At 39.2% G+C, this 19,811-nt stretch overlaps 1 protein-coding gene across 2 annotated transcripts; it reads right to left on the minus strand.

Moving 5' to 3' along the window:
* Positions 1 to 44: 44 nt before the first annotated feature.
* Positions 45 to 18,359, minus strand: LOC309492686 (solute carrier family 12 member 3-like). Of its 2 annotated transcripts, none has more exons than XM_082161683.1 (26): positions 17,936 to 18,359; positions 17,722 to 17,811; positions 17,193 to 17,268; positions 16,909 to 17,004; positions 16,535 to 16,674; positions 16,126 to 16,236; positions 15,925 to 16,036; positions 12,779 to 12,909; positions 10,846 to 10,930; positions 10,568 to 10,728; positions 8,270 to 8,377; positions 8,064 to 8,187; positions 7,877 to 7,978; positions 7,388 to 7,543; positions 7,183 to 7,282; positions 6,994 to 7,105; positions 6,005 to 6,139; positions 5,818 to 5,924; positions 5,636 to 5,718; positions 5,443 to 5,526; positions 4,717 to 4,815; positions 2,333 to 2,444; positions 2,169 to 2,255; positions 1,949 to 2,081; positions 1,269 to 1,336; positions 45 to 918 (listed from the first exon to the last, which is right to left on the minus strand). In XM_082161683.1, exons 1-26 carry the CDS (start codon positions 18,179 to 18,181, stop codon positions 780 to 782), a joined length of 2,997 nt encoding a protein of 998 aa, XP_082017809.1. In that variant the 5' UTR covers positions 18,182 to 18,359; the 3' UTR covers positions 45 to 779. The 2 variants fall into 2 exon arrangements, with proteins under 2 accessions (XP_082017809.1, XP_082017808.1); XM_082161682.1 differs by having other exon boundaries at positions 10,529 to 10,728.
* Positions 18,360 to 19,811: the final 1,452 nt, after the last annotated feature.

The following is a 19,811-nucleotide window of genomic DNA, read 5'->3' on the forward strand; positions in this document are numbered from 1 at the left end:
AATTTAAATAATTTGTCATTTTAATTATGTGATAAATACTGTAATATCTTCAGTTTTCTTTATTATAATTGTATTGAAAGGGGGCCATTACACAGAAACAGAAACACTCCATGCAATCTGAGTTTATTTCAGCTGTAGTGTAAATTCTGTAAGTTGTGATGCTAAAAATCTTTTATTTCCATGTGATTGAACAACTTTTATAACATGTTTTTTTTTTTTTTTTTTTTTTTTTACTTGGTGTAATGAGACAATCAATGGAAATTGAGATGTTCATCATAGTGCTAAATTATATTTTTTCACATTGAAAAGCAGATCAAGAACATACTTGTAATTCATAATAATCTAGTATTTATATGCAGTCAAAATGTAAAATTGTCTCAAATTTTCATTATAATGTTTTGGTCTATGAAATGTAATTTTACAAAGCAAGAACAAATAAACATATTTTAAAATATTATAATTTTGTCTTGTTTAAATTGCATGAAACAAAGTTGCATTGCTTCCCTCCACCAGCATAACTGCACTGTATTTCTATTGTATTCTTTCAAGCCGAATCTGTCTGACCTGACATCCTCGAAGATTACACAGCCATATGAACATGTGATATAAATATACATCCGCAGTGATACAATCAATGTACAAGCTGATTAAGCAGCTCATTTCAGTTCAACAGGTCTGATTCACAGCAAGTTTAACATCTTCACAAGACTGACACTGACAGCAGCTTCACCTGCAGGAATTATTGTGTTTAATGATGAACCCACATTAATGTGAGTGTTTTACTGGCAGTAGAAGGTCATGACGTTCTCTTGGTTTCCTCGTATGAGCAGGGCGGGACAGTGGATGCCGTAACTCAGCGCTTCCACCCAGGCCATATAGAGAGAACTGGGACAGTTGACATCAGGGACTGGAAGAGAACTGAAACACACACACACACACACGCACACATTATTGATGAAGAGACACATTAAACATACACACTACCAATCAAACACCTCCTTAGATGCTTCATAATTAGTTTTAGAGACAATACAAACTGTGCTTATGAAGAAATATTAAAAAAATATATAAAATCAAAAGTTTTATGTTAACATTAGTTAATTCACTGAACCGATAATGAACAATTGTATTTTTTATTTCACTAATATTAACAAATGAGAAAAGTGTTACCAATTTTAGTTAGTTTTAGTGTTTTTGTCATTTTTATTAGTTTTAATTTAATTTTAGTGTTTATTTTATTGTTAATTTTATATCAAATCTATACTCACATTACAACTAAAGCAGCATGTATGGAGTTCTTCTTGATGATCTCGTTTAGTCTCACCGACCTCTCCACCTGAAAACAAAAGACAGGTAAATAGAGGAACTGATGGATCCCAGCTAACGGGGAACATTCTCATAACTTTCTGGCAAGTTATGAACAAACATTTTTCCAGTAACATTAACAGAATGTTCATTCAAAGTAGTGAATAGTTACAGTCTTTAATAATGTTCTCAAAACATTAGCAAAAAATAGCACAAATACCTTATTTATATATCGCTTATGGAATGTTTTTATCTGAAATTTTCAATTGAACATTCGTCTAGTTTCAGAACATTCAGAGAATATTAAAAAGTAATGTTCCCATAATGTTTGAAACATGAAAAAAAATTACAAATATTCGCGTAACATTCGGACAACTAAGAACACACACACACACACACACACACACACACACACACACACACACACACACACACACACACACACACACACACACACACACACACACACACACACACACACACACACACACACACACACACACACACACACACACACACACACACACACACACACACACACACACACACACACACACACACACACACACACACACACACACACACACACACACACACACACACACACACACACACACACACACACACACACACACACACACACCTTGGGTTTTATGGCCTCCAGGTCTTTGTTGGAAACTTTCCATGGACTCAGTCTCTTGAGCTCCTGTAGGTCTCCCCCAGCCTGTTCTTCACTCAGCATGAAGGGGGCGATGGTTTCCTCGTACCGCTGCAAACTACAGGAGCAGGGAGGAAGCAAACCACAACAATTACTACAAACCTGCATGTTTTTGTCTGCATGTTTACTTGTGTATGTTTCTCACTTTTTAGCTAGAGGAGCTTTATCCACGTCTGTTATCACGACAATGTCCTCGATCTCCAGTCGGAATCTCTTCAACAGCATTTTCATGCTGAAATGAGAAACACATTGACTTGTCTGCATATCAAAACTATCTAGTTAAGAAATGATGATCATCGACACTCTTACTCTTTACGGTCTTCCTTCATGGTCCGCTGGTCTCCTAAGATAAACACTCTGATTTTGCTCTTTTTCCAGCGGTTTCTTCTGGTCAACAAATACGGCACTAAAAGAGTCAGACCTGAAAGAGAGCAACAGCCTTCAGAATAATAAAATGGGAAAGCAAACTGTAGAAAAGTGGGTTCGACTGCCCACCTTCTGGACGAGGAACTGTCCAAGATGTTATACAAAGAAAATTATGATCCAACTCACAGCTACACTATGGTGCAATGGTGGTGTTTATTTACACTGAAGTAGCGTGAAAACCACAAAGTGCACAGTATTTACAAGGGCTGAAGGGATAAAATAACAAAGTAACAAAACAAATACTTCCAACACAAAAGAGAACAAACTCCAAAAATATGTCCACGTATCCACTATATACTTCACAGGTGTTGATTTGTTCGTGGCTCACTCACTCACTTATCCAGCCTACCGAGAGAAAAAGTTCCAGCGTTTTGGGTGCTCTTTTAAAGACCAGGCTCCTCCCCTTTTGGAGCCTACCAATAACAGGTGAGTATGGTAAATGTATTCACATATAAATAAACATATACTACACATATATTACCATATGTGACATACAAACATAAAAATCAGAAAGACAATGATATAAAACATCCAATACATTCACAAGTGATCACCGTCAACATGCACAAACAATAACGGCCTCCCCCTTGTGAGGCACAAATAGTTTAGTCTGCTTCCGGTGTCGGCGGGAGATATCTATAGCGGCATTAAGGTGATGCGCACTCAGCGCTCGCTTTCGCCGCCGCCTCCTCCGACCCGTAATTCAACAACTCTCAACATGTAACAGGTATGACATACAATACAACACAATCCAGTGATGTACCTCAACATTTACAACAAACTTATCAAATGTTTGAATGTCCGAGTATGTATTATGGCCAGGAAATACTGCGTGAATGAATGTAATCATGTAATTAAAGTGTGTGCCAGTGCTATTTCACCGCCAGATCAGGTCCCCTTTTTCACACTACCTTCCTCCTCTCCAGGCTGCGCACTGTTCGGATACCGAGACAGGAAGTCAGCGATTAACATTCATCCTGCCGGGTATGTAGCGGACCTTGTAGTGGAAGGGCCAAAGTGCCAAATACCACCGGGTGGTCTGTCTCTAGCTCAAACTCCCTTCCAAGCAAGTAATACAGGAGGCTGTCAAGGGACCACTTGACGGCGAGGCACACTTTCTCAATGGTTGAATATCTTGTTTCTCTAGGCAACAGTTTGCAGCTGAGGAACACCACCTGTTTCTCTTCCCCAGTGGTCCCCTGGGCCAGGACAGCTCCTATGCTGGAACAAGGAACCGCTGGGTGAAATAAGGAATTTGCAGGACCGAACGTGAACAGATCTTTTCTTTCAGGGTTCTGAATGCTGTCTCACAGTCCTCTGTCCAAGGTACGGGGTTCCTCACCATTTTAGCCAGAAGGTTGGTCAGTGGAGTGGCGATGGAGGCAAACTCTGGGATGAATCTCCTGTACCATCCCACAAGGCCCACAAAAGGACCTCACTTCTTTCTTTGTCCTTGGCCTTGGGCTGCGGTGAATCACCTCCATTAAGCAGACCTGTGGTGTACCTGTCCCCTGATCTTGAACAGAAGCAAGCACTTAAACTCAAAGGCATTGTTGTGCGACACCAGGGCACAGTGACAGAGGTCACAAGTCACCCACCAGGTATACCCATCATCCCCCACAGCAGATGAAGAAGAGTGGCTTCGACCAGTCATGCGATTGGATTGGCATGTGATGGTTCATTGGGGTATGTGTCCAGACAGTTATGACTCACTTAAATCAGCAAATGTGGAGGAACCTCCAAACCCAGACAGGTGCTTGAAGGTTCATGCCAGATGGATTCTTGACACTGACACATATAATGAGTGGATGTACGAGGAAGACTATGAGATTGACGAGAACGGGAATAGTATGAGTTTCCGCAGGCATATCTACCAAATATACCACTTCTTGCGGTTGCACATAGAGGACCTGTACCTAGAGAACTCTGAAGCCTCAATGGGTCAGTCTGTTCCCTTCAGCCAGTCAGGGATCCCTGTAATGAGCACTGTTGCTTTCCTTTCATCTGTGGTCGACCCTAGAGTGGCCTCCGCAGCTGCCAAGACAGCTTTAGAGGAGTTCTCGAGAGCAAGAGAAGAGGCCACGCCAGAGTTGTTAGGTGCTGAAGGTTTATCAGACCCCCTTGAGCTTTGACCGCCTTTACCAGACCAAAACAATTTCGGTCCAGACGCTAGACCAATACCAACCCAGACTGAACCAGTTTGGAACTTCATGCCGTGTTTTTTTTTCACAGTGAGTTTAAGTATCATTCATGCAGTTGTATCTCACCTCCATCATCAGAGATCCAGTAGATGTCAATGGTCTTCCTGCCCTGTTTCGTTTGAAACACTGACCTGACTTGATCGTTCGAGCCATCATCAGAAATATCTGGATGGGGAGTCAAAAAAGAGGTCAGATCCCACCAAATAAAGCTTGATTGAAACAACACGGCTTTGTTGATTATAATGGAAGCATTCTGATTGGCTGAAAGTGATGACATCAGGTCTTGAAGTGTTGATTACAACATTCTATTATTTAATGTTCTATTAGATTATGATTGTTTAAGGCCCATTCACACCAAGAACAATAACTGTCAGGATAACTATAACGATAACTATTTTAGTATCCACACCAACGCAAAGTATCATTCTGTTTATTATAAGCGCATGCTACATTTTTGTCATCTGACACTTTTTCTGCTCAAGCTCTAAAGTAAAGTTGAATCTGATTGGCTGCCAGTGTTTCTATCATTTATAGGCAGGAAAAAAATAATTCTGAAAATGATTCAAATGATCAATCATTCCTCGGTGTCGTTATCAGTATAGTTGTGTTGTGTTGTGTTGTGTTGTGTTGTGTTGTGTTGTGTTGTGTTGTGTTGTGTTGTGTTGTGTTGTGTTGTGTTGTGGACTCAATTATTTCACATTTATCATTATCATCATAGTTATTGACCTGGGTGTTAAATGTCCTCAGGGTTTGTCAAATTATATTTATGAGCGCAGAAAAAAGATTGGTTACCTGAATTTCGGTCTGTCTCGTCATTTTCGGATTGCTTGACTTCATCTGCGTCGAATGCCGGATTGTCAATTGCTGATGATCGGCCTTCAGCCAAAAAAATAAATAATTAAAACACATCAAATTGTCTATGCCTCAAACTGCAGTGTCAATCCATTTTCAAGTTATTATACTGTAAAAAAAAAACAGTACACACCTGAACTCTCCAAAGCATCCATAACGTCCAATCCATCCATCATTCTCAGAATTGCGATGCCGTAGCTGGAGTCAAACGCGTCGCTGAACAAAAAACATTAAACAACATCAATATACAAAGAACTGCATGACAAATAAACTGATATTTGTGAACAAAAACAGCATAACAGCATCTGGACTCACCTGATGGTGTTGACGTAGTCCTGTAAGCTCTCAGGTTTACATTCCTTCCAGTTCATCTTAAATCCCATAACGAGGGTGTTCGGCTTCAGTTTACCAAGACCTGAAGCCTAGAAAGATGATTGAGTATTTGAGAAGGATGTAATGAGGAGAAGAAAAAGGTGTTAGAACAGATTAGCGATGGTCTTACCTGCATGAGATTGGACGCGCCCTCTTTCAGACTGTCGGCATTGAAGGACGTGTAGAAAGAACGAACCTTCCTCTGATTCAGCCAGTCCACCAGCATATCGGTGCTGTGCTGTGGAAAACTGGACTTCTCGTCCTCCTGAAAGCATGAGAGCGCAATAAACCCACGACACCTTCACATCTTGAGTGCGCACTGAATAAGCCATTTGATGTTAAAATTTAAGGAGAATCAGCTATACTAAGCAAATGTGTACTGATCTGGTTTCTGTAAATCATGTATGACCTTTCCCCTATTTTCTCTGAATACTGAATTCTGATTGGTTCTTGTCTGTACACCTGCTCAGACAAATGGCTTTTCAGCCCGCCTTTTCAGCCCGTTCACGGATCACTTTTTTTAAAGAGAGCGATCCCGGCTTGCACACTCTCATTCTCTTCCCCATACCCATTGTCTTCCCCTTTCGAGCCAAGACGGAAGAAACAGCAGTCACAGGGAAGAGCAACAGGGCCCAGCACCCGCATGCCTTGCTCTCCCCAGAGCTTGCTGATTCGCCTGCGATGACCATCGCCCATCATCTGGAGCGAGCGGCATGGTTTCAGTTGGCGTCTCCGAGGAGGATTTTGGTGACACAATGGGCCTTATCAAACACCCGGTGCAATGCAGAGCCAGGTGTGACGCAAGTGTTTTTGCTTTAGTTTCAGCTTTGCTAGTTTTTGCTAGTTTTTGCCACAACCTGCCAGGCTGGTTCAACCCTTCACACAATGCCATTTTATTTTATTTCAGCTCCATTTCAAATAACGGAAATGTTTTTAATAGTTTTTGTTAAGGATATCAACCCTGGGCCAGAGTTACTAAGTTTTGCACAATATGAAAACATCTTTATATAAGAAATTATAGGAATTTTGTATTTCATTTTGAATTTAACACATACATTATCATGTTCATATTGCCAGTTTAAAAGTGTGCATCAAAAATGGCCCAGCTCAAGTTCTTACCATGATAATGTTCCCACAGATCATAAGGCTGATGTTTTTGGTGAAAGTGCCCACAAAGTCGACCAGAGAGGGACGGGTGTTCGGAGGGCCGGTGAGAACGAGACACTGAGGCCTAAGAGAGAGCTTATCATGAGCGGCTGGTGTATCGTGATCAGATCAGATAGGTAATATTTACTTTTACAGTCTCACCTGTAGTTTTTGACATGATCACTCACACCAGTCAGAGACATCGAGAAGGACAAAGCCATATTGTAGAAACTGGCCTGATAAGATGAGCCCCAGTTAATCTCTGGACACACAATCAGACAACAGTCAATGCATTCAAATAACTGAAGATAAATTATGCTCTATTAATCTTAATTGGAAAAAGTCATAATATGCATCATATACACACGAGGCTTGTTATAGGTGACGTAGCCTAAGAGGCAGAGGACGATAGCGGACGTGACAAGAGCGGCCCACCATGTGAACAGAAACATGAGGACAAAAGACAAGAAAGCAGCAAACAGAGACGTCCACGGATTGAAGTAACGGAACTGCGGCCGCCAGCCTGCGAGAGACGACAGACACGAATATTAGACACAGATTATGGACTAAATCACTGTAAACATATATTTTAACCCCATTTTCAGTCTCTCACAGAGCCATGATGAACTTTAAATCTTAATTTCCATTCATTTATCAATAATCATATTACATTTAAAAAAGTTAAAGTGTCTAAACTTAACCGGAGCATAATTCTGAATGCCTGTTTTATTAAAAAAATATTGCCTCAAATGGTAACAAAAGATCTAAAAAGAAAAATAAATCAAATGTTTGTCTGTTAATCCAGTCTGTCATTTATACAGTTCAAAACTGATGATGATGATGATGAAGTTCTCACCAGGTGATCTGGTGACCGTCGCATGGAAGCAGCTGAAGTTGATGAGGCCGTAAGAGCAGAGGAAGAAGTTGGAGATCAGAGGAGCGATTGTGTTCAGATCACCTGAAAAGACCAATGACACCAAATGTTAAAGCGTCCGCAGGGAGAAACACCTCAGTAACTGATCTGGAGGAGATCCAGGACTCACCAATGAGGATGAAAGCCAAAGCGATGGTGAACATGAGCATGTATCCTCGTAAAGGCTCGTTGTTTTTCCCATAACCTTTCCCGAAGAAGCCAATGTAGGGGTAGATGTTATCCTTACACAAACACTGTGTGAAAACACACACACAATGTCACAATCAACTGTATTCGAGATAAACAACATTATCATTAAACCGTCACATGATCTACCTGAAAAATTTTAGGTGCAGACACTAAGAAACCCAGCGCTGACGACAAGGTGGCGGCAAAGATCCCGATGGTAATCAAATGGCCAGTTCCTGAAACAGTGGTAAGAATCTGGAGAAAAACAGCCTTAGTTATCTATCCAATCATCCATCCATCCAATCATCTATCCATCTACCCATTAAGCCATCCATCTATCTAGACAGCCAGCCATACTTTCATTCATCCATCCATCATCAATCTATCTATTCATCTATCCGTCCATTCAGCCATCAGTCCATTCATCCACCCATCCATCCATTTATACATCCATCCATCTATCCATTCATCACAGTAAAATCCCTGTGTTAAATAAAATTTTTATATGTAAACCACTAGCAGAGTGTTAAAAGTCTGGCTGCTGCGTGCAACATGCATCATGGAGAGGGGCGGGGGCAGACGCCGCTGCGTGCACGCCTTTAGCCTGGAGAAGAAGATGGAGTTGGTGAAAAGTAAACTTGCCGCAGGTGAATTCACCGTCGCTACTACAGCCTATTTATATATTTAAAGTTTATTGTTTCAGTTGTTTGTATTGTTAAAAGGCGTGAACATTAAAGGTTGATTTGAATTCGTGTCTGCTGGTCATGATAATACGTGTAGGAGAAAAAAAATCCTGACGCGCCGTCGGGCCGGGTTCTGGCAGATAATTCATGTTGATGTGTCGGGTTACATCGGGTCCGGGCTTTAAAAGCCACGGGTCGGTCCGGGTCGGGTCGGGTTGTAATTTTCAGGCCCGTTGAGAACTCTAAAACAAACTACAGCTGGTCCAAAACGCAGCAGCTCGAGTTCTCACTAGAACCAGGAAGTATGACCATATAAGCCCAGTTCTGTCAACACTGCATTGGCTCCCTATTAAACATTGTATACATTTTAAAATATTGCTGATCACTTACAAAACACTAAATGGTTTAGCTCCGCAGTACTTGAGCGAGCTCTTAACGCATTATAGTCCTTCACGTCTATTGCAATCCCAAAATTCCGGCCAGTTGACAATACCTAGAATATCAAAATCGACTGCTGGCGGTAGATCCATTCCCTATTTAGCACCTAAACTTTGGAACAGTCTTCCTAACATTGTCCGGGAAGCAGACACACTCTGTCAGTTCAAAGCTAGACTAAAAACACATCTCTTTGACCTAGTATACACATAACACATTATAGACTTCTATAATTCAATGTTAGGTTGCATAGTTTAGATCAGCTGGAACCGGGAACACTTCCCATAAATCCTGATGTACTTGGTACATCATAAGAAGGATGGCGTCTATGCTAATATTAGTCTATCTGTTTATCCGAGGTTTACCGCAGTCCACCGGATCCAGATCTGATGAAGGACCTGTGCCTGGACACGATGAATATGCAGTACTGAAGTGTCAACCAGTCCCTCCTCTGTTCACTGAAGTCAGCTGGATCCCGGCTGTATCCAGATCAGATGGTGGACCTGCACCTGGACCCATCCATGACGCATCCCTGAAGATCCAGCCTCATCAGCCCCTGTGAAGGCCTCACCGACACGACAGCCATCGGCACTGATCCTCAACAAACTCGTCTCCATACCGGCGTGATGACTCCAACTTCCAACCAGATGGAACTGGATAAATATTCTGAATGTTCTGATCCAATCTGACTTCTGACCTGTAATGCTGCCTGGATCATAATCACACACTATTCGCTTGTTGGCCAGAGGAGAACCGGCCCCGACTGAGCCTGGGTTCTCCCAAGGTTTTTTTCTCCTTTCTGTCACTGATGGAGTTTTGGTTCCTTGCCACTGTTGCCTTGGCTTTTGGCTTGCTTAGTTGGGGACATCTCAGCAGAGGAGGATTGAACAACTCCATAGACAGCATCACCAGCTTCACTTATTACTAACCAATTAAGAATTATTCAGAGATAACAGAGGTTTAGATGTTGATAATACATCATTATGGTGATCAGTGTTTGCTTTAGTTGGACAGTTTGACTCTTTATATTTTAATGTTAGTTGTTCTCTGTCTGCTGTAACTGTGTTTGTTATGGCAAGAACAAAATAAGTTTTTAATAGTTTTACTTAACAGTAACAGCATTGTACTGGACACAACAAATATGAGCAATAGCAATGCCAAGGTCATGGGCTTGATTCCCAAAGAATGTACTGATAAAACCCCATTAAAAATGTAGTGTCACTTCTCATTTTGTTAAATGCATTAGTGTGAATGTTAAATCTACTCCACCTTCCAGCAATCAGCTCACCAAACGTAAAAATTGTGCTAACAGGGTTGGAAGGCTCACTTGGAAGTTGTTTGCCAGTCCAGAGCTACATGTGTAGTTCTGTTCACAGCGGTCAAAGTTCCAGCCAAATTTACAGCCCAGACCGCTGCAGTGGATCGAAGAATTCGATAGCGCTAAACTATCGTTCAGAATGCCAGAAGCGTCTCTTACAACAGTTGAAGCTGAGGAGGAAGAGAGGAAGTGATTCAGTGAGGAGAACGGATCAACAATAAGACGCACATTTCACTAATTGCATGAGTTTAAGATGCAAAACAGAGCAGAAAAATGTCTAATCTCACCACATGTGATTGCGATAAATAAATAGCTCACGGTGGTCCAGAATATGGCCAGCAGTGTCCCTTTAGGAATCCCACCTGATGGATCCTGGAAAAGCAAGGACAAACACGCATCATTTCTTTAGCGTTTTAACCCTCTGGGGACCAAAAACGCGCCCGCGCGTTTTGCTCGTTTTTTTTTTTAGCAATGAAAAATAAACACAAAATGCTCTGTTAATTTTGATCTTTCATTTTCGTGTAATACATCAATCGATCCTGTTCAGTTTCTATTTTTTTTCTGTATACTCACAATACAAATAAAGTGTTTTGCTTTTTGACAAATAAAGAAAAACTAACATGATGCTATTTCTGCCTTCTCTCTGTCAGTAAACTCCCATTTGAAACGCGTTCGAAAATTATCTATAACTCCGCGAAAATTCAGTCAAACAGGCAAACAGACCCACGGGCATAAAGCTTGAGATCGCAGCTTTTAAATGAAGTAATTTATATAAAAAACAAATATTATCAGCTTCTGTAATCTGTATAAAAAGAGAGCGACTCCAGTCGAGCTCATTAGGAGCCATTCAAAAGTAATTTGACCACGCCCCGGAGAGCGCGTGCTATTCAAACGCAAATTCTGAGAACCATTTCAGTCTGTGAAACGCCCCCACATCAGCTGTAAACAAAGAGGCATAATATAGCCTACCTTATGGAGAAAATTTTCCGTGCTGATATGAGGAGCAGATCCCGCTGAGGAGTGAGGTAGGCTAAGTTATCCTTTCTCAAGTGTTAATGTGGAATAACGTTATGGAATAACGTTGTAGGCTTATGTAAACAAAAAGATGAATCGCGTTTCTATAATATGAATAGCGTTTCTGTGAGATGAATGAAGGGTACATATTTGTAAAGACTGTTTAGCCTAAATATGAATCGCGCGTCTGTGTGTGAAAGAATAAACTGCTTTTACAGTTACAGTTACTGCGTTACAGTCAGGCGAAGTATGAAAGACAACATTTTGTTGACTAGATTTGGGTACAGTTTTTACTGTAGAATATACTGTCACATCAAATAAGCTTTTCTGCTCATATATATAAAATACTATTTTGTCAAAAATAAAGTCATAGACTAAGATGTTCCAATGTTGGCTATATTCAAACTAATGAATACATATGATAAAATGTAGGCCTATAATCTTTTTTTTTTTTTTTTACAAAGAAAGAGTACTTTTTTTGCAGAAATATTGCTGAAATTGTAATTATTGTTGTAATTGTAACCTTTTTAATAAAATAGCAAAACATATTTACAAGATAGATGTAAGCAAAATCTTAAATGGTCAATATAAGTCTTCTTCTAAATATATAGGCTATTTTGTCCTTGCATTGTGGCTCAGTCAGTGTCACACCTGAATGAATGGCTAATTATGCAGAGTCATTATGCAGAGTGGGTGGGACTGGGTAATCTAAGGTGTAAACTACTCCTCCCCCTCGCATATTGGCTTTCCAAGCAAAACCTGTTTTACACCATTTAAATCAATGTATTTTTTTTTTGTGAACGATAAAGCAAGACTATTTTCACATAATTTTGAAGCTAGAACTCCAAGAGAAAACATCCATTAGTCAAAAGTCTTGTGGGCACATATTTTGTATGAGTTTTGTGGTCTTATTTCAGCAACTTTCATTTTAATTTTTTTAAATAACCACGCATAAACATTATTCTCTTAAAAATACAAACATCTACATACATGTTGCTCGCATATTATGGTAGGCCTGTTTGTGCTATATAGAGTGAATTTACACCTTTGCCATTAACATGTTTATAAATAACTGAAAAAAGCACAAATGTCAGAGCATGTCAGAACATCTCAAGGGCCCCAAAAACAGCTTGGTCCCCAGAGGGTTAAAGGCACACTGACTTTCCTTTTATACACGCTCTACTCCTGAAAAAAATAAAAGATTACCTTGAGATCTCCACAGATGTTGACACCAGACAGAATTCCAGTGGCAGAGGGGAAGAAGATGGAAAACATCCTGAAGAAAGAACCATCTTTACCCCGGAAGGAAGGCAGTAGGTTGGACATGAAAATTTCAGCTGGAAGAATAAAAACTGTGGTTAGGTTTAGTAGTACCTTCATCAAACGCTCTGGCTGTGATATTAACAATAACTTTATCAGATCTGCTTCTGTGTCTTGTGCTCTCTGGGACTTTTATGTTGTAGTTTCTCTGTCTAGTTTCTGTGTTCATTCATGTGTCCTGTTTTCTGTGGCCAGGTTGAAGGTTTTGTAGTCTTTTCCACTTTCATTAGTCTGTTCCAGGTGTATCAGTTTCCCTTGTTAAGCTCCTTTACCCCTCTGTTTAAATAGCCCTTGTATTCTCTGGTTCTCTGTCAGTCATTGTTTGATGTCATGCAGGTGTCTCCAGGGGCCTGTTTCAATAAAGAGGTTCAACCAACTCTGAGTTAAAACTTGAACTCTGAGTTGACTTACCCTGAGATGGGAAACTCTGAGTTTTTGGTTTCAGAACAGCTGAAATGAGTTAGCTCAATCAACTCTGAGTTGACTGACTCTGAGTTAAGCGCGTGCACCACAACTATAAAAAGCCATTATCAATGGAGCACAGATATTATGAGTCACCATGGCAACAGCGCCAGACAAAAAGAGGTCTGCATATTTCTTCACATTTTAATTACTGTTATACAGTGATGGGTGTAATTAATTACCAAGTAATCTAAATACTGTAATTTAATTAAAGGGATTACTCTTAATTCTTCTGTAATTTAAAGTTAAATCTGATGTAATTGTATTAGACTATAGAACAATTCTGTATAGGCTATTTAACATACATTTTTAAACGTTATATTTTTAATGTAACCTTCTCCCTCTACACACTTTGGTCAATTCAAGAATAATTCATGCAATTGTATATTGTTTATTTGAAAGCATTAAAAGTGCTGTTTCTTGTCTCTCCTTGTATTGTTCAAGTGTTTAAGGTTGACATGGGATTTAGTAATTAGTAATAAGTAGACCAATAATTTCTAAAGATAGTCATTATTACATTAATCTAATTACAATGTTGAAGATGTCATTTGTAGTTAGTAATACAAGTAACTTGCCCAACTGTTATAATATCAGAGGTGAAACTGGAAGAACAGTATGTTATTCAACCTAATTTTAATTTTCATGTAGGTGCAATCCTGCAGGTATTAAAAGAACATGGCAGCAGCTGAAAATTAAATATAAAAACATAATTCAGTCAGGTAAGGCTTGAGCATATCATAGGTGTAGGCTACCTGACTTTACAAACATGTGACATATTAAATAACTAAAGCATCCAGTGTCTAGCAGTGTAGCAGCATTTTTGGCTGAGGGAATTCCTGGAGGGACTTCAGAGCCAGTCACTCCCGAAGATCCAAGGGCCTTCATAAAATGTAAGAGGTTTACATATGTGTTATTTTTTATATAGGCTATTTTTGATATTTCCATTTATTTTACTTTGGGTTAGGATTTTTGTTGGTCCCAATAGATTCTGATGGTAATATCTGTCTTTTGGAGCCTCCTGTCCCAACAGAACCCCAGGCAGTCGTAAGTAGCCTATCAATACACCAGAAATTATGACAAATAGTGTTATAAAGTGTACTCAACCAAATGCTCATCACAAGGGGATAAAGAGTTTCTGCTGCCACAGAGAGGCCTACAGAGGTAATGTTAACATTATGTGTCTACACATCAAACAATCTACACATTCAGATTTTTTCACATTTTTATGTCACATTATGCCTACAGAATCTAAGTTTAAATCTAAGTATAAACGGGTATTCTTATCTCTCCCCGCGCCGTCCCCAGAGTGTGGAAGAACAGCAGGAGGACGGTCCATCACCTTCTGTTGCACAGATGAACAGTTCAGTGATTTCCAGTAAATGCCACAGTTTAATTCTGTAGAATTTGTTCACAACTACATTATGTAACTCTAATCTACTACTGTATTTTCAGTTGCCAGTTAAGGAGTCATAGACTTTATCTTATAAAAAAAAAAAAAAAAAAAAAAAACAGCAATATTTTATTTATTAATAAAAGATAAATTTTATGAATAAAAATGTACTGAAAGAATGAATGAGGTGTTTAAACACCACTTCCTCTTTAAAAAAGGGGAGGAGACCGAAATAAACTCTGGGTTTACTGAAGAAAACCTGCTCCCGACCAGGTTAGGTTCACAGAGTAAGTTACCATGGTAACTGACTCTGAGTATAAGTTACCTCTCTTTCTGAAACAGGCTTGACTTACTCTGCTTTCTCAGGTTTAACATACCTCCCATTCTGAAACAGAAAACTCAGAGTTTCCCTCATTTCAGGGTTAACATACTCAGAGTTTTCACTTAACCTCCTTTCTGAAACAGGCCCCAGTTCCCTGTGTTTTCTTTGTTTTTCCTCAGTGTTTTCTTTTGTTTATTTTCATTAAAATCTCCCTGCATTTGGATCCCTCATCTCTGTCTGCCGTCTTTGATTCACCGTCCCGTGACAACCTTCAGGATACAAGGATGAGTCTCTAATTTTTGGATAATCAGTGCCATAACTGCTTTAAAGAGGTCATATTATGAAAGACTTGATTTCGTTTTTGGTCTCTACTGGAATAGGATTTTATGCTTGTATGTTCAAAAACATTATTTTTCCCAAATTTGACAAACAGCAATTTGAAAAAAACAAAAACATAATAGGTCCTCTTTGAAAACCAGAGCAGACAAGCATGATGTATCACTTGAGGTTACTTGAGGTTAGTTTATGCTGGTCTAGCTGATATACCACCATCATTTGATCATGTAAGTCTTAATTCTGGGATAAAATGTAAAAGAAAATAATTATTAGATCAAATGTCAAAATTATGACATACCTATAATTCAGAATTATGACTTAATATGTCATACTGTAGTTTTGACTTAGGTTATAATTATGATTTATTGAAGAATGATTTTTTGCATATGGTGGAAATGGGCTTCCATTTCTTTCTTTCTTTGTTTTGTTGTCTCAGGACAAAATATCGACTCCCCAAATTATAAACAAAAGTTTACTGGATGCACTTAATGCCTGCATTAGATCTGGATCTTGTTTACTCACCCTGGTAGCCAAAAAATCCCACAGCCTGCTTCTCTGTGCTGGCGGGAAGGATCGTCCCAACAAAGTAATTAGCCAAGGAGAGCAAGAGTGCAATGAAGAACAGGATCTGAGCCTGTGGTAGAGCGGAAACCAAGAAGAATAAATGGCAGTCATGCCATCAAGTATTGGGAAACGAGCAAAGACAGGAGCAGGGGACCGTACCTTCGCCTCCCAACTCATGCCAGCAAATGTAATGCAGAGGAGGATGACGACAGTAATTGTCCCAATGATTCTCACATCATTGACATCATCCACCATCTGAGCTTTATTGTCCTGAGAAGAGAGAAAACGATTGTGAGGGAGATAAAAACAGCGGTACTGAGAATTAGATTTTTTTTTTTATGTCAAAATGACTTACTTTTATTGATGCAAAATGTAATTTCTTGCATTTATTGATGCAAAATGTTATTTTCTCACATAAAAAATATTATATTACATTTTTATTACATTATATTTTCTTCATAGAAAATATGGACAGTGTTTGGTCAAATATTGAACTTTTTCTTTCAAGCAGCTCTCTGAATTTCCTGAAACCCAACAATAAATACATTAATTTGTAAGTGTGTCTCACTTTAAGAACATCTCTGACGGTCTCTGCAAACCCCACTGTGTTGAGCGAACAGGCGAGAGCGTTGGCGAAGGCGAAGAGCAATCCGATGGGCGCTCCGAGCTCCGGACCCAGACTCCGAGAGATCATGAAGTACGTGCCACCTGGAGAAAAGATCATGGTTTGCTTAAAATAAAATAAAAATCTCCCTACATTTGTTTAAAACAAATAAAAATGATGCATTTCTTCCACATTTTTATTCTCAGGTGAAATAACACAATCTCATGACAATTCGTAACTATTTTATGTTTTGACAAATTGGTGGCTTATTCGTATGAATTCATTCGATCTCTTTAAAACATGTTGCTTTCTCATGGTAAACAATTCATTTGACTCACCAGAGTAGATCTTCCCGTTGGTGGAGATTGCAGACACTGACGTCGCCGTGATCGTTGTGATGGTGACAGACATTAGGATAATGACGTAGGTCAGAACTACAAGCAAAAAGGCAAAATGTAAGGCATTCCTGGGGCACATATGTAAAATGTCTGTAAAACTGGTCTATAGATCCCAGAGAGAGGAAACATTTTACTGTTTAAAAGGCATTGAAGAAAGAAAGGTGACTTTGACTGAAGTTTGGGTATGAACTAAATCAGATAAACCAGATGAAGGATTGACCCACTGATTCCGGCTTGAGACGTGATCCACGGCAGCCGGAGGAACATAATGACTCCCCAGATGTTTAACATACAGCGAATCTGAAATGAATAGCAAAAAAATTACATACAAAAAAAACCCTCAAAACCATTCATATGCATTATGACCATTTGGGAGAAATGTACTTTATTATTTCGTTTGACAATGGGGTGAAAAGTGACCTTAAATTCATCCATGTCTAGTCAGTTTAGAGGTATAAAATGGACTCAGACCATCTGCTCTTGGGAGAATTTGATGAAGTATTTGAGTTCTCCAAGGAAGACATAAGGCTTTTGACTGCATGTGTCTTGGCAAATATGAACAGTTTAAGACATTTTGGGGCTTTTTGCATTTTTTATTTGATAGGACAGTGTGAGAGGAGACATTGGGAGAGTTTTGAATGAGCCTAAGCACAAGGTTAAAGCTCTAACATTGAGATGTCTTGAAACTTGAAGAAGTGGGAGACCTAAACATTAGCTCGCTATTTAACAAATATATGATTCATGTTTTCTCACCATGACTCCCAGAACCCATCCAAAGCGAACGAGTTTTACTTTGGGCCGTTCATCATCCTCTGGTGGTGGAGGAAGATCATCAGGATCCGGCTGTTGACATAAACACACAGAAAATCAACACCAAATTTCAAAGTGTTGCCATCCAAACAATATTATGTACAATATTAATTTAGATTCAATTAGATGTTTTTTTTCCATTAAAATAACCACTTACTGGTTTGCGCAGAACATCCAGTGATGGTCTGGTGCTTTTTATACGTCCCGTCCACGTGTCTTTAGCGTAATATTCATATTTTGGCACGGGGTCAAGCGGATTGTAGAATGACATTTTTCTCTTGTCCTGCTCCTTCCCATAATCAAACTCTCCCATATCCACGGTAACACCTTGAGACGGGATATTGTTGGCCGGGCGGCGCAGACCCGGGATTAAGTTTCTGATGCGATCAATATTTTTGACCATCGTGGATTCTGTGGTACTTTTGCCTGTGATTTTCCTGCCCCTGTCTGCCTAAATCCTTGTGAAGATCATAAAATTATCCTTCAGATCCACAGAAATCACACCAGACGATCACAGTGCCGAGTCATTCCACGTATCCGGCGAGCCGAGTGGACTTGAACTGACCTTCAACTGCTGTCAGAAAAAGTAGTTGCGTTTTCTTTTATACCTTAATTGAGCCAACTTGCATACACCCCCACAAACATACATTATGCATACACAAACATTGTTGCAGAACAATGATTGGTGGTTATATTGTTTTCTCTAGCAATCTTTGAAATCTTGTTTGGAAAATTATCAACGGGCTGGTTTCACATAGATCTTTCAAATAGAGACTGCCAAAAGCTAAACTCTTACTCAGTCATGTAGAAAAAAGGTGATTAATATAAAACTAGCCAAAATTACAAGCAAGAAGCAAAACAAACACTGAAGTTTGGACATCTGAAGATCAGATCTCCTTCAGCCAAAGTCACCATCATAAATGAAATGATTACAGATCATGTTGATGTGCAGACACTCAGACAGACACTTGATTGAGTTTACTGGTCTGAATGACTTGCATTTAGGCCTGGAAACTTGTCATTAACCATCAAGTTTAAAGTTTATCCATCTGTTATCAGAGCAGCGTGCAACACCTCAAACCTGCTGTGGAAAGAAAAAGGCATAGATTATATTTTTAGTACATCAGTTGACAATGATTAAATGGAAATTAATGGATATGGGACTCTTGCTCAGACACGGCTAATTCATAGCTCATCATCTCAAATGTAAATAAAACAGACCCAAATGAGTCAATAGTTGTCCAACAGTAAGTGTCTAGTGCTATAAAATGAATGATTATATGGGAATGTTTGAGTTCATATTCATATTGTGATCTCTGACCTTTGATGGCAGACTTTGGCAGATCTGAACACAATCTGAGAATTTCTTGAGATCGCTTTCGAAACGCTTGAGACATGTAAGATTACTGTGAATAAAGATTACTAACTCAAAACAATAAAGGATGTATTGTGATTTTTTTTTTCCTGTTTGTAAATGAAGACTAAAATGTAATATTTTAATATAATTTCATTATTTAATATTTTGTATCTCATTGTTTTATTTTTTATTATTATTCATAATCAGTTGTATTATCTTATGAAGTTAAAAATGCATGAGCTAGACTATAGATTGCATGAACCCATGTGTGTAAGGACCATATGTCAGACACAGGGAGGGGAGCTGGGAGGGAGATGAACATAGGAGGATGTGTGCAATGTAACATGTTCCAATGATAATGTACAGTTGGCATATTCTTTACAAGGAATGTTTTCCACTGATGCAAATGTACCACAAATGTATACACTGAAGGACAGTTTACTAATATGGAAAGTGGATTGTACCATGTGTAAGCATGAGGTATACGTTACATTTTAAACATAAGCAACATGTTTTTCTACCTTACAAGGAAGTTGTAAGTCCTTCAGTGGTGTATATAAGCTCAATCCTTACTGTACTACTTCATAGAAACACATAGACCTGGCACGAATACAACATCTTTTCAAGTTTCTCTCCTGACACATATGAAGAATAAAGTAAAATAACTTCTTGGCAA

Source organism: Leuciscus leuciscus (assembly GCF_965113295.1).
Source record: "Leuciscus leuciscus genome assembly, chromosome: 2".
Lineage (NCBI taxonomy): Eukaryota > Metazoa > Chordata > Actinopteri > Cypriniformes > Leuciscidae > Leuciscus > Leuciscus leuciscus.

Excerpts from the sequence above, each read along its gene's own strand:
- LOC309492686 (XM_082161682.1), bottom strand. The coding sequence starts at position 18,181 with ATGGTCAAAAATATTGATCGCATCAGAAACTTAATCCCGGGTCTGCGC. Across the intron at positions 16,675-16,908 it reads CAACGGGAAGATCTACTCTG|GTGGCACGTACTTCATGATC; the intron begins GTGAGTCAAATG and ends TCTTTTCTCCAG. Across the intron at positions 8,188-8,269 it reads CTGCACCTAAAATTTTTCAG|TGTTTGTGTAAGGATAACAT; the intron begins GTAGATCATGTG and ends GTTTTCACACAG.